This window comes from Camelus ferus, chromosome X (genome assembly GCF_009834535.1).
Source record: "Camelus ferus isolate YT-003-E chromosome X, BCGSAC_Cfer_1.0, whole genome shotgun sequence".
In the NCBI taxonomy this organism is placed as follows: Eukaryota; Metazoa; Chordata; class Mammalia; order Artiodactyla; family Camelidae; genus Camelus; species Camelus ferus.
Genome location: NC_045732.1, coordinates 90,168,978 through 90,194,939, shown reverse-complemented (window position 1 = coordinate 90,194,939; position 25,962 = coordinate 90,168,978). Strand labels below are relative to the sequence as shown.

Sequence of the window (25,962 nt, the reverse complement as noted above, 5' to 3'; positions counted from 1 at the left end):
GCTGATTGAGTGGTACTGAAGCCGTGAGACATTAGAGACATTACCCAGGTCTGAAATAGTGTGCGAGATGGCTTCTTCTCTTAACAAGGATGTGGCTGGAGCTGTGACTGGTTAACTCAGGTGCTTACAGCGTGATGCCAAGGAATGGTTTAGCTTGGTCCTATGACCACGGGCTGGACCCCCTCCCAGCCAACACCATACATGAATGGATGGTGGAATCAGATGAACAAACAGAAGTACCTCAGTGCCGCCCTAACCCCCTTCAGGCAAACATTACCAGGAGCCTTCTGGGTCAGGGCTGCCCCTTGAAATAAGGACAGAACAGGAGTTAGGCAAAGCCCCTGCAGAGACAGCTTTGTCATATGGGAGATTTTTCTCTTTGGCACGATTAATTGAATTAAGTCATCTTAGGGGTTGTAACAAACTTGCTGCAGATGTTACAGATGCTGCTCATATTGACAGCAGCGAGGGATTTCTTTTTGTGCACAAATGCACAGACTACTTTCTCATTTTTTAAAAAAATGTCTCCTGAAACATTAAGTCCGCATGCAGGGCTACCGTGCCCCTCTGACCACTTTCTTCTGTATTTCTATTGGTCCCATCACTTTCCTGCTTTGTGACTTAATGACTTTGAGTCACAATTTACTTATTTATGAAATGGAGGAGATCATTGTACCCACATTGCAGGCTTGCTGGGAGAATCAAGGGCGATGAATGGATGGCTAGGATGAATCCAAGCATGGTGCCAGCACAGAGCACCGAGCAAGGGCTCAGTAAATCAGGAGGTTGTAGCTGCAAGATGATTGGTTGTTTGGGAGAGTTTCTTGTCATGTGCTCCCTTGCTTTTGTCAGTTTAGGGAAAATGTCATAAAATAGCGTACACGTGGAAACTGAAGACTACTCCAAAAGGATCTATTTGTAAAGCCATATAAATATTAACTTCTGTGCAGTTTATACTGGCAGATCCCCAGTGGCTCAGAATTAACACCTGGTGTTTAGTGGATGGAAAGTAGGTTTGGCTGTCATTGTGGATGTCCAAAATGGAGAAATGTGGGGAAACATTTAAAAATGCAGTGTCTTGTCTGGTTTCAGCTCCTGCTGTAGGATTCGACCTTGGGCTGGCTATATGTAAACATTTAAAAAAATCTTTAATGAACTTTGATCCCCGTCTCTCCTGCTGCTTACCCAAAGTAGAGTAAATGTTTTGTTGTTGTTGTTGTTGTTATACTTGAACCTTGCCCCATCCCATTGCAGGCGTGGGACCTTGAAACCATCTAGCAGTCGTCTGAGGAGCCATCCTTTCTTTCCTGTTGGCCTCACAGTAGTGGTAGATGGAGGGAGGGGATCCTGTTCATCTGACCTCCCCAGATCCAACAGGAACTCACCAGCCAATTTCTGCACCAAAATAGGTATCAAGAAAGTTCAGCTGATCTGGGGCTCAGTTTCCTAGCACAGACACTAAATAAACAGTCAAGGGAGGCTTGCAGAGAGTACTGGAAGTTGAGTAGCATCTGGTCTTTGTATGGGGAAATCACATACATACAGCATGCAAGTCCACATTTGAATCATCTTTTAATGATCCCAGATCCCAGATGGAAAAGGGGAATCTGTTCTCCATTTTGTACATATGAATGATTGGAATCAGTCCTAGGCCGATGGCTTGTATTAGAATCTACTTTTCTTTGCTCTCCTCACACCCTTTCCCCGTTGGGACAGTCTTCTTTGCTTTTTCGCAGTTGGGCACCAGTGCCCTTCATTTTCCTCCACATCAGAACCTCTAAACTCGGTCTCACACCTTTCATTTCCACTGAAGTGTACAAGACTGATAACAGCTGAAAGTACTGCACTCCCTCCAAATAATATTTCCATTTTAGTAGGTGACCAATCTCAAGGGCATGGAAGAAAGGTCTGGGGTGGAATTTTCGGTATCATTCTATTTGAGACTTGGGAAGGCGTGGCGCAGCGGAGGGTGTTCATGGTTATAACTAATCTTCCATCTGCTCTGAAATCATAACCCTTAGGCATTGCCTTCTCTACTAGTCCCTAGAGGCCCCTTCCAACTTCTTCCTATGTAGTTCCGAGTGCTTCAGAACAGCATCTGTGGGTAAATTCTAGTGTGTTGAGGTTTTCTAAAAAAGGAACTGTATAGTGCAGGCAACTTCCCTCAAGCAGACACAGTGCCTCTCGCTGATGCGGGTTTCATTTTCTGATTAGTTTACTTGCTCTCAAATGCAGTCAAGTACCAATGCGAGTAAATACTGCCGGTGTTGCCATGTATAGGCAGTCAATTAACCTGGATAAGGAACGACATAAAAAGAAAGGGGGAGCTCACAGACCTAGAAAACAAACTGTGGTTACCAAAGGGGAAAGGGGCGTAGGGGAAGGATAAATTAGGAGTTTGGGATTAGCAGATACACACTCCTGTATATAAAATAGATTAGCAACAAGGACCTACTGTACAGCCCAGGAAACTACATTCAATATCTTGTAATAACCTATAATGGAAAAAAATCTGAAAAAGAATATATGTATAAGTGTGATTGAATCACTCTGCTGTACACCTGAAACTAACACAACATTGTAAATCAACCACAGTTCAATTAAAAAAAGAAAGGGGGAGGTTTCTATCACAGCTTTTGCTCTCAGTCTTATTCTGCTCATATTTACATCTGTTTATTATTTTAGAGACTACTCATCTCCACCACACCTACCCAACGCACACATCCACAGGCGCACACATACTCACATGCCCATTAAGAATGAAAGACTAAAAGCAAATGAGTCTTTTGCCTTGTTACCATTTTGGCATATGTGTCATTAACAACTTTCCCATCGATCAGTTCGAAGGGAGATTCAATAACTGTGGAATCCCCTAGGATACTAGATACTCCCTGTAGGGTCGTTTGCATCTTGTTCACCCAGGCCTTGGCAAACTAAAACAGAATGCCTATCAGTTTATTCCTGGAAATCTTTGCATTTTGTATTGTAGCATTCCAGAAACATATTTGGATCACAGTGTCATTTAACTCTTTAGTAATATTGGCATTCCCTTTGCTAAAAGGCTATATTAGTGTCTTATTTTCAGATGTGATGGGGCTCTTCTGTCATTTTAAGTTTGAATGCGAAATATTCATTGATTAAATGAATAAAGAGTTGGGAGCCTCAGAAGAGGCAGATTTCTGTAGGTTCACATTTACATATTTTTTTTATTGAAGTATGGTCAGTTACAATGTTGTGTCAATTTCTGGTGTACAGCATCATGTTTCAGTCATACATACACATACATATATTCGTTTTCATATTCTTTTTCATTATAGATTAGTACAAGATATCGAATATAGTTCCTTGTGCTATACAGGAGGACCTTATTGTTTACCTATTTTATATATAGTCGTGTGTATCTGCAAATCTTGAACTCCCAATTTATCCCTTCCCACCTGCTCCCTACTCCCAGGTAACCATAAGTTTGTTTTCTATGTCTGTGAGTCTGTTTCTCATATATTGTTTATATTGATGCCCCCCCCCAAATTTGAAAAAAAATGGATACTATATATTTTCATTCTAGGGGCAGATTTAGGTCTTCAAGATTATGTACACAAAAATGATAAAATTAGGTCTTGATGGGGCTCCCAGAAAACATGCAGATTACAAATGAAACAAATGACTCTACCTAATAGGAAGACAGATCTTTGTAAATCTTAGACTCATTCCCCACCAAGCCCCACATGAAAAGGTGCATTTTATTCCCATCACCACATTTGGGGGGGAAAAAAGATGCAAACATCCTGGAACGAAATGTTTTTAGAAGGTGCATTTCCATCCAGAAGGCGGCCGTCTGGTTACATACAGGTATGTACACCTGCATCATCGGCTGGCAGATGAATAGGTTGTGCCTGTGCTTGAGAATACTTATCGTTTCAAATATACGTATGTGAGATTAGAGGACGTCTCCATCCGTTTTAATACATTGAATACATTTTTAAATTAACGAGTAAATTGTCTTTAAAACAAGGACTGATTGGGATCTTCCCTAGGGACAGGGGGATATGAGAATGATGGCTGCAATGGGCAAAGTGAAAATTTGTGCTTATTAAATATTTTGCTGCTGGCAGTTGAGTCATACCAGGAAGGCCAGAGGGCCTATCTGGCAAAGTCACCTAAGGCAGGAAGAACTTACAGGCTCAGGCAGGCCAAGGTTCAAATCCATGAAGATGAGCGGAGCGGGGCCAGGTCAAACAAGAGAAACCAGTCGCTGAGGCTGGGCGCAAGGGTCAGGCCGGGGCAGAAATGGGTGCCTTTGAGTGATGTGAGGTGGGGAGGCCAGGGAGTTGGGACCCAGTGGGTGGTCACAGGGAGCGTCAAAAAGGCTCCCTTCTTCTTTGCGGACAGTTAAGGACCTTCTGCAGGTGACCAGCATTAACTGTAAGCCATGCGTAGAGTTTCCGGTACCTGGGCTGAGAGTATTGATGTGTTCGGGTCAGAGGAGTGGCTCTCATTTCCCATCACTACTTGTCTCTGCTAGCCGATGGCCTGCCACATGTCATTAGGTGCCCCAGCTGCTGCTTTCATTTCTCCCAAAGGTATACAGAGGTTTGGGTCTTAGCTTTTACATTTTTTTTTTCTCCCGAGAGCTGGAGGAAGTGGCCTGGTCGTTTGGTTTGTTGAGTTGAATACTTAGAGTTTCAATTTCTTTTCTCATAGGTATTTGATCCTGATGACCTGTATGCAGGAGTCAATTTCTCCAAGGTTCTGAACACTCTTTTAGCTGTCAACAAAGCCACAGAAGGTGAGCAGGGCTTGTGATGTCTGAGTTCTGGGCGACATGGGTGGGTTCATGTGTTTCTGGTCACCCTAGGAGCCAACTCTGGCCAGGATTGTTCACTGGGGACAGATTTCTCCCTTCCCTTGAAATAAGCCCCAGTGGGGGCCAAATGCTTTAATTCGTCAGAGTTTAGGATTTCAGCATACTTATCACAGATGTTATTCTAATGCCCTTAGTATAATGAAACCCAAGAAACAATGTCATTCAAAGCTATTGACTAGGCAACCAAGTATAACAAGACAGAAAATAAAGAGGAAAAAGATCAGTTCCCTTTTTTGTAAAGTTTACAAAATGTAACCGTTACTTCCCTTTCCCCAGCAGACATATTTTTCTCATAGTTTTCTTGTGTCTTTGTCCGGGTTAAGGAAGCCTTCAGTAACCTTGCATTGGAAATGAAACCTTGGATTCAGAGTGAGTGAAAAGCATGTCCTTGATTTAAATGTTTAGTACCCATCACGTTGGAAGAATTAAATATAAATCCTAGTAAATGTGAAGAAAATGATGATAACCTTAAAGTTTAAAGTATAACTTCTTCCTTCTGTGATATAGCATCTTACCTATAGCTGGGTGGTAGTCACCATAGTTAAAATGCGACGAGTCCTTACCCCGGGTCTAGGCTGTCCTAAGAGCCGTCGGTGGTCTCATTCAGTCTTTGAAACCACCCTAGGAGGAGGTATCATTATTAGGTCCATTGTACAGATAAGGAAAGTGAGGCCCGTAGTTGCCAACCAAGAAAGTAAGCAGCATTCCTGGGGTTCAGACCCACATCTGGCTGACTCCACAGCCCTGATGCCCAAACACGGGTCTCGTTGCTCAAACTGGTTGAGAGTCAACAGGCTGTTTGCCCAGCATTGCCAGGTGCCACAAAGGAAGTGGAAGACAGGGTCCCCGCCCTTGAGCAAATTACTGTCTATTTAGGGAGACTCAACTTACCCACGTAAAGCAATTAGAGATCAAGGGCAGACAATATAATCAAGTGCCAGATAGGCTGGAGCATCTAGGAAGCTATCAAGTAATTATAGTTTTAGTCAAAGGAGCTGTATATAATAGCAATAAATGTAAAAATACTTCTCTGAAGTTGTTCTTTTGCTATTTGGAAGGAAATGCTTTTGAGCTATTGCAGAAAGTACAGCTAATTCAAGTAACTATATTTAACACACATGACAACTCTCCAGTTCTGGGCAGGGAGGAGCATATAATTCTAACATTATGCCATACAAATTATACGTTCCTCTGCCAAACTCTCTGAGCAAGTTTTACAGTCTCTTCCCTTGCCACAGATATTTATAAAATACAAGGAGGTGAAAGTTAAACCCACAGCATCAAGGAAATCACTTGGATACTGAGCTTGTCGCCTAGGGAATGTTTGGGCTTGAGACTTTTGCAGTTTATATCTTTTAAAAATAAATGGAGAGGAAAAGAACCCTCATTTGAATTTGTCAGGAAGCCAGCTTCTCTCTTTCGCACATGCTCAGCATACTGAAAACACCCAGCTCAGCACCGGTCTGATCGAATTTCACAAGGTTTCAAGGAAGGAGAAGGCTCTTGAGTTTGATTTAAAATTTCAAAAAAGATTCTAGTATCAAGATCGCATCTTTCCCAGACACGCATTCTCCCTCATTCTCATCCCACAGCCCCACCCTGGCGCAAGGGGGATTTTACATTCTCTGTGCCCCACATGCTGTTCCATGTGAGGAAGAAAAGAACCACTCACTTATGGGCCAAAAAACAAAGAGAGAAATTTGAAATATTTCAAAGTAATGAGAGCCACAAACAGCTGTTTGGTACCCAATATAGTTCTGCCTGGGCTAACAGGGCATACTGTTGCAACTGGTTCAGGAGGGAAGAGTTGTAGGGAAATGGGTTAAGAGAAAATGTGGTTCTGTCGTTGTTTTTCATTCTACTGGAGAGCAATGGCCAGTAAGGTTAAGAAAGAGAAGTTGGCCACCAAAAAGGGAGGGGGGGGAATGAAATATGCTGGGCATGTTCATCATGATAACCGAATTATGGTCAGATTGCCTTTGATAATGTCCCCTGAAAGAGAATGTTATTCTGTAGATGTTTTTCTGACACAAGCGGTTCTCTTGACCGTGCCTTTTCCTCTTTTCACAGATCAGCTATCAGAGAGACCATGTGGACGTTCCTCTTCTCTTAGTGCTGCTAATAGTTCTCAGACGACCCCGCAGGGAGCAGTTTCTGGCACAGCTCCAGGGCTGCAAAGGCAGTCAAAGCCAGTGGTAAGTATAGTCTCCAATTCCCTCTGCCTGTTTTAAAACCTGGAAAATTCGATTGCTATCTCGGTTACATCTCCATAGGTGGTGAGATGGCCATCCTGTTTGTTTGGGGCGTTGTGAGGAAACAAATTTGAAACCTCGCACCAATTCAGGCTGGCCCCCTCGAGCAAATCAAAGGCATGTGGGGCAGAGAGTCAGCAAATCTGGGTGGGAGCCCCAAAGTTTCTGTCCCTTCCTAGAATTGAGCAACTGAGGATGCTATGCAAATGTCAGTCGTTATGATGACTTCCTGAGGGAAGTTCGCTCTTATTTCCCCTCTCCCTCGGCTTATTAGAACTAACTAGTGCCTGGCACGTAGCAGGCAACCAATATCTGTTTCTTTGTCTCATCATCGGTTTCTTTCTCTTTGCATTCCCGTCGAGCCCATGATGAGCTCCCATGTTGGGCTAGCTCAGTTATCTTTGCATTTGGTCTTAAGGGGAGCTTGCGCTCTGTCTTCTGCTCCTCTGAGACCTTTATTCCTTGTTAAAAGCCACCCACTTGCTTTAAGCCATCAGGAGCTATTACTTCCAAAGTGCTTTAATTACTTCCAAAGCACTTAACCTTTTGAGATCACAGATCCCTTTGAGAAGCTGATGAACACTATGTTGGTTCCACACCCCTTGGGCCCTCTCGAATTGTATGCAAAATCTCCTGTGCGTGAACTTACGGGTCTGTGTTTTGGGTACAGGCTCATTGTGCTATCAGCTTCTCAAAGGGACCATGACAGGTTAAGCTCTCCTGATTTAGGTAACTCTGAGATATTTGATCTTTGCATATGACTAAGTCTTAGCCAATTTAAGATGTTCTTAGTAATTGGGAGGTGGGAGGCAGATTTGATGAGAGTAGGTTAGCACCTAATCTTGGCCATATAATTATGTAAGACTATGTCTGGGTGTTGGGTAGAGGCCGGGTGGGATAGTTGATTACTCTACTTTGTTTCCTGGCTCATTTAAATAAGTATCTTTAGATAATTGGTGAGGGAGAAGGAAGGAAAAGCTATGACTGCCTCCAAAATACGCGTTATCACAAATGCAAAAGTTTGCAAACGATTTTGAAGCCTTTATTAATCCCCCGACCCCACACTAGCCCCACCAAAGGCCTACTCATGTTAGGCCTAAGTTAAACATTCAAGGCTGAGGTGGACCTGGGGCTTTATTCTTGGTCACCCCGCTTTATCTTCCTGAATTCATAGAATCTCTGCCCCTGCCTCATTTAGATGAGCGCCTAATCTGGTGTGGCTTTTGTTTCTCTAGGAGATGACGGAAAATGGAAGCCACCAGTTGATAGTAAAGGCAAGATTCAACTTTAAGCAGACTAATGAAGATGAGCTGTCGGTCTGTAAGGGGGACATCATTTATGTCACTCGAGTTGAAGAAGGAGGCTGGTGGGAAGGAACATTAAATGGGAGAACAGGCTGGTTCCCTAGTAATTATGTCCGAGAAATTAAATCCAGTGGTAAGTAAATCTTTGCAAAGCATTTTTGAATGTGACTCTTGGTATTCTGACAGATAATCTTGTGCTTTTAATTGGTGAACAGAAATTGTTTGTACTTGTATGTGTATGTCAAAAATAAGCCTAGAACAGAACTGGGAAAAATCTGTGATTCGATATTTTGAAACGAAGTTGTATTTAGATTACACCAAGGCAGCAAAAAACTAAAAAAGCAGAAGAATTCAAAGCTCAGACAACTGTTCCACCTTAACTATGTCCCCTTCTGTCAACTAATTCTAGCCCACATAATATAGTACATAGTTCTTCCTGCTAAGCTAAGAATCACCATGGCAGAATACAATAATAAGAGAGGCCATGTGCTAACTTCCTTTTTTAGCCCTAAGCTCTGTAAGCAGACCTAAGTCTAAATGCTTCAGAGATGTGTAGGAGAAATAGCAATGACAGGACTGCAGGAAGCTGTCTGGCCGCTTTGATTGTGAATAAGATTGTTCTTAAGTCATTGCATACTGCTAACTGCTTACCCTTTTTCGTAATGATACCCAGAGAATGAAATCTAATCACGCATCCATAATCTTTCTAGAACTTTCTTAGGTAACTTACTTGCCTTTTATTATTTAAGAAAGTCGGTCCCACCTATATTACCAAAGCTCCCCCACCTCTGCATTATAAAAATATGTCACAATACAGATAAAATAAATGTTCAGTTATTCATTTTATTGTATCTCTTCACTCTTCAAAATATTTACCCAGGGGCTCCTTTAAGTAGTAAGCTCCTTAGTGCATTTTTGAATGTCTCAAAATTAATACTATTAATTAACAAAATTATAGGCCTTGAGATACAATTTAGTTTCATACTTTTCTGTGTTGTGTGTTGGGTGAAGGTGGGGCATCTCCTTTACTGGAATAAGTGTTTACTAACAGATTTATAATTATATGTGGATGTGTAGACTTAGTATTTTTTATTACTGGGAAGTCAGAAGTTTCTGTTGAGCCCTGAAGTATTTTCATGGGCTTTGCCTGGAACTTCCTTGGTTTTGATGATTTTCACAGCTGATTTTTATCCCTTGCTACATCTTTCAGTTGGTGTAATCTGGTCGTTAGGATCTCTAAATAATTTTCCAGATTCACTCTAATTCTGTTCCCTGATTCAGTGCCTTCATCTGCAAAACTAAAAGGAACAGCTCTTGCTTCCTTGCCTGGGAATCCCAAGCATTGTTGAGGGGACGTGAGAAGCAGACATTATAGTGTCCCTCACTGAGATGCCTTGTCTGGCGGTCTGGCCCCTCCCTGTGGACCGCCCTGAGCTTCCACCCATTCCCTTCGAGTTTCTCCTGTACTCTCTTTGGTTTAGAACTCAGTTAAGGACTCACCTGGCAAGCTCTGGCTCTGGTTTGAGCACTGAGGTAACCTAAGCTTTAGGAGCATCTTATCCAGCTGTCAAAGATAGGCCTGGATAGCTGAGGCCAAGGAGGCCTGCTCCTTGGGGAAGGCCCAGGACTGGAAGTATATGAACTGTCTCCCACCTAGTTTATTGCAGTAGCTTCCTCACTGATATCCCTGCTCCTGTCCTTGTCACTCTTAGAATCTAATTTAAACTCAGTAGCCAGATTCTTTCAAAATCTAACTTGAGTAATATAATGACTCCCCATCTCAAAAAGAGTAAGGGTCAAGGTCATCCCAATAGCCTACAAGGCCCTCCAGGATTTGGCCTCTTTTTAAAAAAATATTTATTTTTATTAAAAAAATTGTTTATTTTGTGGGGGAGGTAATTAGGTTTTTATTTAGTTATTTGTTTTAATGGTAGTATTGGGGACTGAACCCAGGACCTCGTGCATGCTAAGTATGTGTTCTACCACTGAGCTATACCCTCCCCCCCAGGATCTGGCCTCTTGTTGTCCCTCTGACCCCCTTTCTGACCTGTCTCCGCCTCGCTCATTCCACTGCTGCCACACTGGCCTCCTGGTTGCCTGTTCCAGATATGCTCCTGCCTCACCTGCGGTCCCTCCACCTGGAGCACTCTCCCCAGATATCCGCACAGCTGGTTCCCTTGCCTGCTTCAGGTCTTTTCTCACTTGTCATCTTCACAGTAGCACCTTCCCTGGCCACCCAGGGGAAAATTGAACCCTATTTCCACTGCTCCTATACCCCTTCCCTGTTTTAGTTTTTATTTACCATTTCTCTATATCTAACATAGTGTACATTTACTTATTTATTTCCTTTACTGCCTGTATCCTACCATTAGACTGTAAGTGCCACCAGGGCAGAGGTGGGTTTTTTTTTCTGTGTTGGTTTGGCTCAGTAAATATTTGTAAAATGAATGATTATTGTGGGAAGGTCATTTAATTCTGTTCACCTTGTTCATTGAGCACCTCCTGAGTACTTGGTGGAGAGAGAGTTACAATAATCTGTCCTCTTGGACCCTGACCCCAAGGACCTGACAGTCTAGTAATCAAGATAGGTGTGTAGACAACCAACCATGATACGATAGGACAGAGTAACACAAAGTTCTACCTATGAAGCTTTTGGAGGAGTAAAGAAATGATTTGATTAACAATAAACTAAGAGGAAAACAGCACTTGAATTGGGTTTTGAATATTGAAAAGAGGCTTCTGACTGGCAGAAGAAAGTTAGAAAGAGTCATTAAGTTAAAGCTGGGAAGTAGGAAAGCATGGGGTGGGTGGTAGGATGATTTGGGTTGATGAAGAGAAGGGGGGGCTTGAGGTGGAGCTACATTAAGAAGGATGCCAATGAAAAGCTTTAAGCAGGGGATAGCATGTGGTTTAGAGAGATCTTTCTAGTGGTGGTGTTGGGGCTAGATTGCAGGGAAGTGGTGGGGATGACCAATAAGGATGTGGGGAAACCAGCAAAGACTACTGCAGAGGTCCAGGCAACGCAGATAGTGGTGTGGGAAACTTGGGTAATAGTGGAGAGGAAGAGAAAGTGGATGGATGCAGTAATAGTGTGAAAATAGAATCAAGAAAAACTTGCTGATGATTAGTTACGATGAAAAGAGAAGAGGTGAGGATGACTTCAAGTCTAGGGGTCCAGCTTGCTGGTGAGCTCATTGAGGGCACGTGATGTCGTCCACCTAGCCTTCCAGCAAAAGTTTATTTACAATGACTAGGATATTGGTCTTTGACCTGGGCACTGCTGGGGCAGCAAAACCTAAGGCATACCTCTTGCCCTCATGATGTTCATAGTCTAGTGAAGGGAAGATATTGTTAGCATGATAGGTAAGGTCTAAATACAGGGCACTTTGGAGAGTAGTGAGCAGAAGAGGGGTCCCTAATTCGTCCCGACAGGGAGATCAAAGGGAAATTATTTATCTTTGTATACCTTTCTGTCTCCAAAGTGCCTAATGCAGTGCTTTAGACATAGGGAATGTTTGATACATGCTGAACTCCATTAATAGAGAAGATAGGAGGAGGAGGAGATTGTGTGTGTGTGTGTGTGTGTTTGTGTGTGTGTGTGTGTTGAGGGGGATGATTGGCACTGAAGATGATGGGTTGTTTTGGGACATGTTGAGTGGAGGTGCCAGCATGTCATAGTTCTGAAGATTTCTAGCAGGTTGGCCATATGGATTTGGAGCGCGGGAGTGAGGTTAAGAGCTGGAGATGAAACTGACCAGTGACAGTATGAAGTGATGGACGAGGGAGTGTAAAGTAGATAGCAGATCATCAGTGGACAGAGAGTACGCTGTGGCCGGAGAGGTTGGGAGAGACTTCCTGGAGGAGCTAGGGCTTGAGCGGAATCCTCAAAGACCTGGAGTCTGTGTGGACAGGCCAAGAAGAGAGGGGAGGACCATCTAAGTCGTAGCAGTTGGCTGGGGAGAAGGAAAACTGTGATGGATCTGTGGTAGGATCGAGCAGAGTGAGTTTAGAGGACAGTTGGAAGAGATTAGCGAGGTGTAATGCTAAGGTCTTCCTGGGAAGGTAGATACCGAGTCTTTGCTGACTTGAATTCTTTCCCACCCCAAGTCTTGCTGCCCGCACTAAACAGTAAGAAGACCAAAATCGATGTAGGGTGCTGCTGAGGGACATTATAAATCCGATGCTGTGCTGTTTTATGTTTGGTCTAGAAAATACTTGTCAAGTTTTAAATTTCTTTCCATGAAGTCCATCCTGATGTGTAAGCTTAGAAAAGAAAATTTATCTTTGAAGAGTTTTTAAAAAATGATATATAGATTAAATGCCTATCTCAAACAAATGAGACCTTCAATTTAGCGTTTTACACCCCTCTGCTGTACAACTTCTGGGTCCTTTATGAACTGAATCAGGCGTGGAACTAAAGAGCTTCCCATCTGCTTACTATTGGGGCAAATGGGTAACACAGGTCACTTGAATAGTCAGCAATTCTGACAAATTGGTTCATAGTAGCCTGGGGTACCATTCAGGCAGATCCTTCAGATTCTTGAGTATGGTCTTAGAGACAAAACCAAGCAACCTCAGCCCCTACAACCCTCACCTGCAGACGGCTCTGCTGCTGGGGACCTGGGCTCAGTTTTCTTCCCTCGAACCTATTATTGACAAGGGCACCTCATGGTCTGGGAAGTTCGCCCTTGGGGAGTGGTCTTTTCTGTCTTAGATTCCACTGTAGCTTTTATTTATTTTCTATTTATTTTTTAATTGAAGTGTAGTTGATTTACAATGTTAGTTTCAGGTGTATAGTTATAAATATACATATACATATGTATAAATATTTTCAGGTTCTTTTCCATTATAGATTATTACAAGGTATTGAATATAATTCCCTGTGCTATACAGTAGGTCCTTGTTTATCAATTTTATAGATAGTAGTGTGTCTAGAGATAATTATGGCTGAAGCCCTGGGGATAGCTTCTTCCTCTCTTCTGGAGGAGGTTGATTTCTGAGGACTTACAGAACCACCAAGCTAATACTGTAGAAAGTCAAGAAATAGAATATTTGAGTATAAATCACACACACACACACACCTCCTTTCAACATGAGCTTATGGCTGAAGATAGAGTAGGTTTTTTTTTCTTCTCTTGACGGAGGCACCGGGGGTTGAACCCAGGACCTCATGCACACCAAGCATGTGCTCTACCACTGAGCTCTACCAACCACTCCCCCAAGATAGAGTGGGTTTTTGTGACCATGATGATTGATAAAAGCCTCTCACCAAGGATGATGGAACCCAGACACTGGTGACATTAGGAAGCCGTTGTTACCAGTCTTACCTGCCACCTCTCAATTTCTTTTTTTTTTTTCAATTTCTTGTTACGTGAGAAAAACCCTATTCTGAGCAAAAAATTTTTTTTCAAAAATCTATGGCATGAAAAATATACACGTATGAATAACTTAGTCATTATATAAACTACAGAAGATATATTAAGGGCCTTTGCTCCTTTATTTCATTTGAGTCAGAAATATATTATAAATCAAAATTAGACATTGATCCAATTTTTAGTCCTTTCTCTTAAAAGTCATTGGTAACTTGTAAATTAACATGTTATTTATACATCAGAATAATTTCTGCCAGTCCATCAGTGACATAGTAAATTATATCTCTCTTTAATTTTTGTCTTTGTTGCCAAAAAAAGCTAAGGGTTTTGTCAGGACCTTGCATTAAAATTTTCCTGGCAAAATTTTCATGCCAAGAAAATATTGAGGCGAGTGTGATTGGAGCAGATGTTTTAAGCCAGTTCTGTTTTCTGCAACTGATTCAGTTTAGGGGTCATTAAATCCTCCTAAAACTTCTTATTAGCAGGTAAATATAGATGTCAAATGAGGGGATTAGGTGAGGTGGCTAATTAAATTTGTATTAAGGCAGATTAAGAAGTGACTTTTCCTACTCATTATAAACCAAAACTCCGATTGGGCTTTATATCTAGACTTCCTGTTTTAATCCCCTGGGTGTATCACATAGATGTTTCATGTCCAGAAAAAAACTAGTTGTCACTAGATTTCTTTTTGATCTGTCACCATCAACTGGCATAAGAATCTGTACCTCAGCAAGGGAGGAGAAAGAAGCAAGAGTTAACTGGAAAGGGGTTTTTAAAAATTGAAGTATAGTTGATTTACAATGTTGTGTTAGTTTCTGGTGTGTGTATATATATTCATATATATATATGAAAGGGATCTTTACATCAGAATTAGGAGGGTTTCTTATAGTTATGGTACTGTTATTGTTCGAGTTATTTTATGCTAAATAATCCGTGTGAATTCTTCACTACACTGATTTTTTTTCACTGATTTAATTGAATTGACCACTTTTTTCATTGCCTTAGAGACACTACCTTCAAGTGTTTATGTTTTCATGTTAGTTCTGAATAGGTCATATCGGGGAGAAAGACATTTCCTTCTACCCTTCTAGGTTCTTCTGGCTGGTCTAAGAATTAAATTGACATGAGACAGATTCACAGGAGAAAATCACACGAAAGTTTAGTAACATGGGAGAGACCCAGGAAAACTGGGTGAGTCGCCGAAAAGGACAAAACCCTCACCTTAAATACCATCTTCTGTTCAAGACAAAAGAGGATGTTGGGAGTAATGGTTTGGGACCTCAGAGGGGAGGAGGACAGTTCACATGGGGCTGGAAAAGCAAATGTTTGGTAAACAAATGTTTGCTGGGCCCTTCAGGGACAAGGGGACAGGCAGTGGACTCTGATCTCTGAGTTTCCCATACCACGCTAAGCCCATATTCTTTGCAGGTGTCTCTGCTGATAGCTCTATTCCAGGGACAGGCTGTCCATCTAAATTCTTTAGGCAGCTGAGGGGGAGGTAAAAAGAAAAACACCCTGAGTCCTTTGGACCCTGACTGTTTTCAGCTCAAAATAATCCACATGCCAAAGAGAGAGATATTTTAGGCTAGCAAATTTTGCTCCCCTACGGTCACTTTGAACCACCTGCAAGGACCGAACTTGTCTCCTCTGGACCTCCACGTATGTATTCCTTCTCTGCATGTCCCTGAGAGCAGGTTTCGGTGAGAACTGCACGCAGTGGGAGTCAACAGGGGCCGGCTGGGGGTGGGGTGCAAAGGGCAAGGGAGGAACCAGAGGCAAGAAACTGTCACTGAGGCCTCATGCTGGTGTTTCTCTCTTTGCATCCACACCTTGAATTTTTTCATGGAGCCAGTCGTTTGCAAGAGCTACATTTTAAAAAGATTTTTCCAAGGTGGTCCTTCCAAATCTGTCTTCCTTCTACTCTCTGTGTTGCTCCCCCGTCCTACACCAAGACGACGGGGGAGAACTGGACCTTCCAGCACGATGCTGAGTCAGAGCGGTGACAGCAGGCGTCCTTGCCTTGTTCCTGATCTTCGGGGGAGAGCATTCAGCTTTAGGTCTCTCACCACTGTGAAAGATGCTAGCTGTAGGTTTTTGGCAGATGCTCTTTATTGACTTGAAGAATTTCCTCTTTATTTCTATTTTTTTCCTGAAAGTTTTTTTTTCTTGAATGGGTGTTGAATTTTCTCATGTGCTTTTTCTGCATCCATTGATATTATCTTGTGATTTTTCTTTTTAGACAATTCATGTCCTGGGTTCAATTGATGGATTTTTGAGTATTTAATCACCCTTGTATCCCTGGGATGAGTTCCATGGTATACAATTCTTTTACAATACTGCTGAATGCTCTTTGCCAATACTTTGTTTAAGTTTTTGCATCTAAATTTATGAGGGGTATGGGTCTGCAGTTTTCTTTTTTGTACTGTCTTTGTCCAGTTTTGGTGTCAGTGTAATATAGTGACTTTATAAAATGAGTTGAAAAGTGATCTCTTCTCTTTTATTTTCTGTAAGAGACTGGGGAGAATTGATATTCCTTCTTCCTTAAACATGTGGTAGAATTCTCCATTGAAGCCATATGGGCCTGGAAATTTCTTTTTCCAGAGTTTTAAACTTATGAATTCAGTTTCCCTAATAGTTATAAGGCTATTCAAATGGTGTATTTCACATTGGGTGATTTGTGGTAGTTTTTGTTTTCTGAAGAGTTGCTTCATTTCATACCTGATTATCAAATTTATGTGTTTAGAGTTGTTCATAGTACTTTTTTATTATCTTTTCGGTATCTCCGGGGTCTGTAGTGATACCTCGTGTTTCACTCCTGATATCAGTAATTTGTGTCTTCTCTCTTTTTTTTCTCTGTCTGTCTTGCTAGGGGTTTGACAGTTTTATTTTATTAAAACAATTTTTTTCACTGTAATTTTTTTATTGACGTATAGTTGAAAGTATAGTTGATTTACAATATTGTGTTAGTTTCAGGTGTACAGCAAAATGTATACATGTATAAAGATATATTCTTTTTTTCGATACTTTTCCATTATGGTTTATTACAGGATATTGAATATAGTTTCCTGTGCTATACAGGAAATCCTTTTTGTTCACAATTTTATTCATCTTATCAAAGCGCCAGCTCTTTCCGCACCCTGTTCGGCCACCCAGGGATCTCCACGCCAGCCACTGCTTCCTTTTCAATTCCTGTTTCTCCGTTCTACTTTACACAGTTAACATTCTGTTTCATTTTACAACAACCCATTCCTGTGGCCTTTCCTCTTCTATCTCTTGGCGGGCTCTCCATTACTTTTCACTCTTCCTTTTAGCCTTGCTTTCGAAAGGTGACTGCAACTTGCTGGTTTCTTTAGAAGATTTCATTTTTAGCAAGACTGATTTTCATCATAATTGCACAAACAGCTGGGTTCTAAGTAGAACCATGATGGCTACATCGTAGAAAACTTGCCTAATGAAAACCTAAAAGAATGGAGTAACTGTCCATTTTGAATATGTCTGAAAGTGCAAAACTGTGGAGGACTAAGACAAACACCAGGCTTGGCAATATAATACTTGGGTTCAAGTCCTGCCTCTGCCACTTACAATCTCAAGTAACAGGCTGGGTGGCTCTGCATTGCTCAGCTTCCCCCAGGAAAGCCTTGTGAAGCCACCATGTGGATCCAGGCCGATCTCAAAGTAGCATGAAGCTTCCCCAAACTGGCTGTGCCCCGTTTTCCATCATTGAGGAGTGACAGTATTGGCCCGCATTGCTGCATTTTTGCTTTATTTCCACTTCATCCAGCCTGGCTCGGCTGGACAGTTCACCGTCCAGGAACAGCCCTGCCTTGAGCATTGCCATTTCTACAGCTCTGCTTCTGGAACCTTCTCTGCCTAGAAAATTCTCTACTGTCTTCTCGGCCTGTTGGAATTCCAGCCACCCTCTAGGGACAGATCAAGTCCCCCCAGCCCAGCAAGGTCTTCTCTGACCATCCCAGATCAAACTGATGGCCCCTTTGTACTCTAGCGGGAATCACTGCTCATGCCATCAACAGGGCCATTCGGTAGCTTAATCTCTGGATACCGTGTGGGTTAGGAGCACAGGCTCTTGTCAAGACACACCTGGGCTTCAGTCTTGATTCTACCATGTCCCAGATTCATGTCCTGAGGCAGCTGACTTCAACCTCCCGAACCTTAGTGACTTCTGCAAAATGAGATCATCTCTGCCTGATAGGGTTGTTGTAAGGATCAAATAAAATGCCTTAAAAGCTGTTAAGTGCCAAATAAACATAAGGGATATTTTAAATGTAATAGTAATTAGAAATCAAGGTTAAATGGGAAAATAATAATGTTGTAATAGGAGAAATACAAAGCTGTAGGTGAAGTAGGAAAGGTCCGTGTGTGTGTGTGTTCACAAACACATATGGAAAGACATACTTTAAAATGTTACTCTGCGGGATGGTTAGCTTCTGAGTGATGGGCTAATTATTGGTTTTTTTATTTTCTATTTTTGCATTTTTAGGGTGGGAATATAATAGATTTAAAACTAGAAAATACTATTTTTGAAACAGAAAAAAATCAATGCCTGTTGATATTACTTGATTATTTATCCTCCACCATACTTCAGAAAGAGTTTTAAAGCAGCACACGATATAGCAAGATAAAAATGGACTATGAAACAAAATGAAGCAAAGGAGAAAATGAGGGGAGGGAAGATAGTATGTAGGGGTGCTGTTAAACATTTATGATCACTGTCTTGTATTTTTGTTAAGTGGTTTCTTTATTAAAGAAGAAAATGTCCTAGGATGTCTCTCAGCCATGAGTTTAAGAGCTAAGACTAAGCTTGTAAAAGAAAGGCAGCATTTTACAGCACAATGTAGTGATATTAAAATGATACATAAAAGAAGAGATTTTCTGCCAGTTTTCAATGTGTTAAAGATACTGATTATTTTATTTTTGGCACAGTTGACAGCCCCAAGAGAGGTTGGCCACTACTGTCTATGTTATATTATACTTGTCTAGTAAGTTGTAAGTTAAACACACACACACACACACACACACATACACACACACACACACACATTTGGTTAACGCTGGCTTTGCTTATCGGTTTTGAATACGTTGAATGGAGAGGCAGACTGGAATGAAGAAACAGCCCGAACTGGACCTGAAGTTCTTGCCTTGATCCTGTCATTAACAGGCTAGACATCAACTCCTTGGTTTACTCTCCCCCTCAGAAATTGAGGACCCTGGACAAGAAGCTCTAACTTGACCATCTATAGTTTCCTAAGATTATAGTTTCACTTGTTTAGGAACGTACATTTCCATCGCTCCTTCCACTTGACAATATTTACAGTATGTTAGTTGACCTGTGTAATAAAATGTTCATCTTAGACTTGTACAATATTAACATAATTTCAATGTCTTTTTCACAGAGAGACCGCTCTCCCCCAAGGCTGTCAAAGGATTTGAAACTACGCCACTTACCAAGAATTATTATACCGTGGTGAGTGTTCAGATAAAGAACAAAAATTTTCTTGACCCTCTATATGGAGAACCACTGATGTGTTGAGGTGACAGAAACAGAAGACTGGGTAACATTGCATCGCAAGGGTGTAATGTCAGCTGTGTTACAAGGGCGTTCTTCTACTTGTAGGCTGCTTATAGACGTCTAGAGGTTTCATATCCACTGTACTGAAAAACTCAAGGGTAGCATAGAGAGTCACAGCAAGGCTTCTTAAACTGCGGTAAAAGGGAAATCGGCTAATATGTAGACATTATGGGGAAATCCAGCAGTTAGAGATAGCCTGACCAGATAGTTAGGAGGTGAATTCCCAAGTTCCTCTAATGCAATAAGTCTTAAGTGATTGCATACTATGATTTTATTTTAGAATCAACCAACCCATTATGTTACCCTCTGAAATATTATCAACTGTGTTCTTGAGAAGAGCCTAAAGGGAAGACTGCCCTTTGGCACAGAGGGAGGACTGAAATGGCTCTGGCTTGGACACAGATATATCAAAATATATTAGCTATAAATAGGGCATGTGCAATACTCAAAATAAGTTCCTGTTTGAAAAAGAAATTGTATCCTTTTCCTTAATCTACTGTCTGCTTTCCTTCATGTCTCCTTTCCAGACTTGGCTCAGTCACTAATGAAAAGGTTCAGGTCTTCACGACCCCTGAGTCTCCCTGTCTGGTAGTCCTGTCCTTTTCCCCCATTTCTGCTGAAATAGTTTCACTTTCCATCCTGTGTTCTCTGTGCATTGGTACTGTGTGCGCCTTTCATCGTGTGCATGGATGGACAGTTTAAAAATATGTCTATATTTGGTTTCAAAATTTTGAATTTCCCTCTTCAGTGAATTTGCTCCATCATGATGACATGAACAGTAGTTGGTATGAAAAATGAAGTTTTTATGAAAAATCAAATGTGGATAATAATCATAGGGGACAATTTGATCACTATTTTCCCTCTTACATTTCTGAGGTTAAAAATATGTTATCCAGCAGAGTGTGGCTCCTTTCTCCCTTCGTCCCTGACCCCTTCCTTTTTTTTTTAAACCAGTAGTGTTTTGATGCATTTTTTTCCCTACATATGTATAACTGTTTATTATTACATAGCTGCAATCATACTATAGACACAGTTTGTGTCCAGATTTTTCACTTAACGTTACATCATTTTCAATGCTTTATTTTCCTTCTCTTTTCTTCCCCCCTACCCAGTTTTATGAAGATATAATTGTCATCCCCCACTGTGTTAGTTTAAGATGGACGGCATAGTGATTTGACTTACATACATCATGAAATGATGATCACAATAAGTTCATTGAACATCCGTCATCTCACAGAGATACAAAATTAAAGAAATAGACAAAAATATGCTTTTCTTGTGATGAAAACTCAGAATTTACTCTCTTAACAACTTTTATATATAACATACAGCAGCGTTAATTATATTTATCATATTGTATATGACATCGCTAGTACCTATTTATCTTGTAACTGGAAGTTTGTACCTTTTGACCACCTTCATCCAATTTGCCCATCCTCCATCCCCTGCCTCTGGTCCTGACCACTTCTTTAAGCTTCCAGGTGATCCCCAATGATTTCATTTTTAATGAAAGGGCTCAGCCAAATGGTGGATAAAAATCTTAGCATAGCTGCTTCTCCCTGTGGGTCTGGAACTTACCATGGCTCTGCTTTGGAGTTCTCTCTGCCTCTGCTGATTCTACCAATTTAAAATGTTGTTGAGATTATCCAAGGCAAACAAACCTCTGTGATTCTTATGGGTGTTATGTAAATCCTAGATAAACGACATACAAACTCAGATGTACTGTGGTTTGTATCACCCACCTCCTGTTAGAATTCATGTGCATTGTTTCCATTTCCTCGCTATTATAAACGATTCTGTAGTAAACATCTTACGTGCGTAACTTTGGCAAAGTATGTAAAGATCTGTAGAGTGGAGTCCTAGAAGTTAAATCGTTGAGTCAAAAACATATATGAATATATACACACATATATATTTATTTTTAAAGTTTTGATAGATTTTATCTCAAACCTTAGACTTAATAAAGAAAACAGAAGTTCTCAGGGAGCCTGTGATGGCCTGTGAAGGAACTGGAGAGCTGTGGTGTGAATATTGCTGAATTACTGAGACCAGTTGGACCGATCGTTCTGTAACTGGATCTGCCTGTACTAGACTCTGGGGATAAGCACCTGTTTGCAGATATCTCCCTGCATCCAAATAGGAAAATATAATCAGTAAGGGCCACTATTATTTATTTTTTCTGACTTTCTTCTCCTTTATTGTAACGGATGGCAGATGCCTAAGCGGTCTGTCTTACAGAACATCCGTGCAGTAGGAAAAGAAATCTGAGGCCTGTTAAATAACATCAAAATCCCAGGAAGCCTCCTGTAATTCTTGCTTTACCACCCGCTTTCTGTTTACCCCCGTTTTCTCTCTCCTTCATCTGTTTACCCACTTGCTCCCATCTTGAACTCTTTCTAGTGTTTATCTGACCTTTTTTTTAAAAAAAAAATTTATTTTTTAGAGCAGTTTTAGGTTCACAGCAAAATTGATCAAAAGGTAGAGATGTTTTGTAGACCCCCTGTCCACATGCATAGCCTCCCCTACTATCAGTGTTTCCCACCAGAGTGGGGACATTTGTTACAAGTGATGAATCTCCGGTAACACATCATTATCACAAAGGCACAGTTTACGTTACCATTCCCCCTGGGTGTTGTACGTTCTGTGCGTTTGGACAAACGTGTAATGGCATGTATCCACTGTTAGACTGTTCAGAGTAATTCCACTGCTTTAAAAAAAACCTCTACTCACCCTCCTTTTTAAAAACCACCAGCCTAAACTACCTTACATATCTATCCTTTTATTCCTTCTCCCTATCCCCTTTTCATTTTTACTTACCATTTCCTGTCTTACTTATGCATGCGTACCTTGCATCTGAGGCAGGGGAGGTGACTAGAGTTTTTGGAGTCTATGTTTTGCGGAGTCTGTTGGTAACAGGGCATAATGCCATTTGTTTTGTAAAAGCCAAGAAGCTAGAGGAGTGACATTGATCACTACACTTGAATGTAAACAGGTGACCCTACTGCCATATTAGTCAAATGATATAAATACAATAATACATTGCCTTTTCCATCTCATAGGAATTGACCAACATGAACTCATTTTTGTAGGCATCATAAGTATCTCAGAATTCCTATAATAGGATGTTTTTGCTTTGATTTAAGGTTTCCTGAAGCCATTATAGTCTTCCTTTATCGGTGGACATATCTCAATTTTCAGCCTTTATTTATGCATTTTAGTCTCATAAGATACTTTCTTCATAGTTACATGACTCGTTCCCTTTGGAAGACAGAGTTATAAAAATGAGCTCACTCTAAAGCCTTTCCAGGAAATGTAGAAAATATATTTTACTGGAAAATCAATAGCCCAGGGTGGAGGTACAAAAGGCCTGTACCACTTTTTCTATGGCTTCTCACCATCTGTTTTACTCTGAATTTAGTCAAAGGTTAATTGAGCAAAAGGATCCTCAGTTGTCCTTGTGAAGGCAGAGGCAGGGAGGCAAAGGCAGTGTCTGGACGCAGTCTATTTTAGTGAGTTTGAGTGGATTTCATCTCGATCACATTGTACTGCTCTGAAGTTGGTTGGCCTGCCAGACTCCTTGCCTTCTGACTCATCACTGAGGCCTTCTGTTTGGGAACACACAGCCTTCTCTGTCTGCTTCCCTTTTTATCCTTTTACAGTCGATGCCCTGTGGCCTGAAAAATAAAGAACCAGTCTCAGAAGTTCACCAGTCGGTCTTTTGAGATTGAGGAAGGCAATAAAAGTCCAAGCGAATTTGGGAAAGAACCCCCAGGCACCCACCCTGATGAGCATGTCTACTCATCAAACCACAGCCAGGGCAATATTTAGTACATCATCATTCAGACACATTTTGTATTATTCAATGAAAGACTCATTAATCACCTCTGTCAATTTAGTGTGTAAAGTCAGCCTTTAGCCACCCTCAAAACTTGCAACAATATGAGTTTAACGTACGTTTCCATTCAGCTCTCCAGAACTAGCTCAAAGGCAGCGGGAAGTGTCTGCCTACCTACCTCTGTCTGGTCCATGCAAGTGGTTCCTGCACAGATGGAACCTTTACAAAGTAGGCTGCTTCTTCTAGCAAATAAACCCATTGGAACAGGACATTTGGCACGTTTCTTGCAAAGTCTTAGTGATTTCTCCTAAAGGAACTCCAGATGATAGCATTTTAAAGGAAATTGAAATAATAAAGCCATCATGGAATTAAAGCAATGATGTTTGTCTTAAAAATCCCATTTTATGATGTAAATAATATCTGTGTATTTTCTCATTTAAAAATTCGCTTGGGCAATGACTGAGTTTATTTTTTTTTCTTTTCTTTTTTCTTTTCTTTTTTTTTTTTGAACAGACATTATAATTTGGGTAGCGTGACAGTTACAGACAAAAGTGCTTGAAAGGGGAGTGAGGATGTGAAATTGCTCTTTATCAGCAGGGTCTCTTGAAAAATGTGAATAAAGGGGATGGTTAGATGACTTTGTTCTCTCCTTGAATAGAGGTGGGAAGGCATACCACCATCCCCCTTTTCCTCCAATGCAAATACTATAGACAAACAAATAAATATTGCTACAAAGGCATAGGAGTTTTACCTCTTCATAAAATGTGGTACTGTTGAATTCTAGTGCAATTCTCTCCATTTCTAAGAATAAAAAAATGAATGGCCCTGAGCATGAGTATAAGTAATTACTTAACACATTGCAGTGAACAACAGCCCAGCTATAATGATGGACAAATTTGAGTTTGGAGGGACCCTATACTGGATAAAGACTTGGAGTCAAAGAAAAACCAGAAAAGTGTCTAGTAACAGATGAGTAATTTGTGCATTGACTTTTTAAAAAACACCTTTATTGACATATAATTCACATACCACAAAATTCACCATTTTAAAGTGTACAGTTCACAGATTTTTAGTAAATGATTGGAGTTCTGTGATGATCCCCACCACTTTGTAACATTTCATCACCCCAGTAAGAATCTCTGTACCCATTAGTAGTCACTCCTCCAGCCCTTGACAGCCGCTGATCTACTTTCTGTCTCTATGGGTTTTCCCTATTCTGGACATTTTATATAAGTTGAGTCATATAACATTTATTCTTTTGTGTCCAGCTTCTTCCCTAGCATAATATTTTCAAGGTTCATCCATGTTGTAGAATGTATCAGTACTTCATTCCTTCTGTACCAGGTTTTGTTTATCCATTCATCAGTTGATGGACCTTTGGATTAGTTCCACTTTTTGGTTATTATTTATAATGTTGCTGTTAAAATTCGTGTGCAAATTTCTGCATGGACATATGTTTTCATTTATCTACGAGTGGAATTGCTGGGTCACATGGTAACTCTGTGTTTAACTGTTTGAGGAACTGCCAAACTGTTTTCCACAGCAGCTATAGCTCTTGACATTCCCACCAGCAACGTGTGAGGGTTCCGGTTTCTCCACATCCTCACCAACAGTTGTTATTGTCTATTTTTTTTTATTATAGCCACTCTATATGAGTGTGCAGTAGTACTGTGGTTTTGATTAGCATTTCCCTAATGGTTAATGATGTTGAGTATCTTTTTATGTGCTTATTGGCCATTTGTATATCTTCTTTGGAGAAGCGTCTGTTCAAATCCTTTGCCAACTTTTAATTGATCATTTTTATTGTTGAGTTGTAAGAGTGCATTATAGATTCTGGATAGTAGACCATTATCAGACTTATGATTTGTAAATATTTTCCCTATTCTGTAGGTTGTCTATTCACTTTCTTGATGAGGTCCTTTGACACACTAAAGTTTTTAATTTTCATGAATTTCAATTTATCTATTTTTTCTCTTGTTGCTTGTGCTTTTGGTGTCATCCAGGAGTCCTTTGCCAAGTCCAAGGTCATGAAGGTTTCCTCCTCTGTTTCCTTCTAAGAGTTTGGTAATTTTAACTCTTGAATCCATTTTGAGTTAATTTTTGTAAATCATGTGAATTAAGAATGCAAATTCTTTCTTTGCATGTAGTTGTCTGGTGGCACCATTTGCTGGAAAGACTATTCTCTCCTTATTAGAAGTTCTTGGCACTTTTGTCAAAAATCAGTTCATCTCTGGGCTCTCAATTCTGCCCCATTGATCTATATTCCTATCTTATACCAGGGCTAAACTGTCTTGTTACTGAAGCTTTTTAGCAAGTTTTGAAATTTGATCTAACTTTGTTCTTCTTATCTTAGCTCCACTATAGGTAAGGTGTTTTTATTCCCTGGCTTTTTTCAAGATTTTTTCTTTTTTTAAAATTTTTTCTGGAGTTTGAATATGATACACTTAGGTGGTATTTTTTTTTTTAGAAAGAGGCATTTATCCTGCTGGGTTTTCTTGGAGCTTCCTGGATCTGTAGCTTGGTGTATGACATTAATTTGGGGGAAATTCTCAGTCATTGTTGTTTCAAATATTTCTTCTGTCCCTTTCTCTCTTAATTCTTCTCCTGATATTCTCATCACACATATGTTGCACCTTTAGAAGTTGTCCCACAGCTCTTAGATATTCTGTTCCATTTTCCTTTTTTTCTGTTTGCTTTTCGGTTCTGGAAGTTTCTACTGACACATCCTCAAGCTCAGAGATTCTTTCC

General features: G+C 40.7%; 1 protein-coding gene across 8 annotated transcripts in view; it reads left to right on the top strand.

Annotated features, from left to right (window-relative positions):
• ARHGEF6 (Rac/Cdc42 guanine nucleotide exchange factor 6) overlaps positions 1-25,962 on the top strand; it is a 95,439-nt gene that overhangs the window by 23,052 nt on the left and 46,425 nt on the right. For all 8 annotated transcript variants that reach the window (XR_004318240.1, XM_032475832.1, XM_032475834.1 and 5 more), the window contains 4 exons: positions 4,702-4,786; positions 6,935-7,059; positions 8,352-8,553; positions 19,204-19,274. Coding sequence is in view for 7 of the 8 variants with exons in the window: in XM_032475832.1 (XP_032331723.1) it covers positions 4,702-4,786; positions 6,935-7,059; positions 8,352-8,553; positions 19,204-19,274 (483 nt within the window). In the remaining variant the exon portion in view is untranslated. The remainder of the gene's footprint in view (positions 1-4,701; positions 4,787-6,934; positions 7,060-8,351; positions 8,554-19,203; positions 19,275-25,962) is intronic.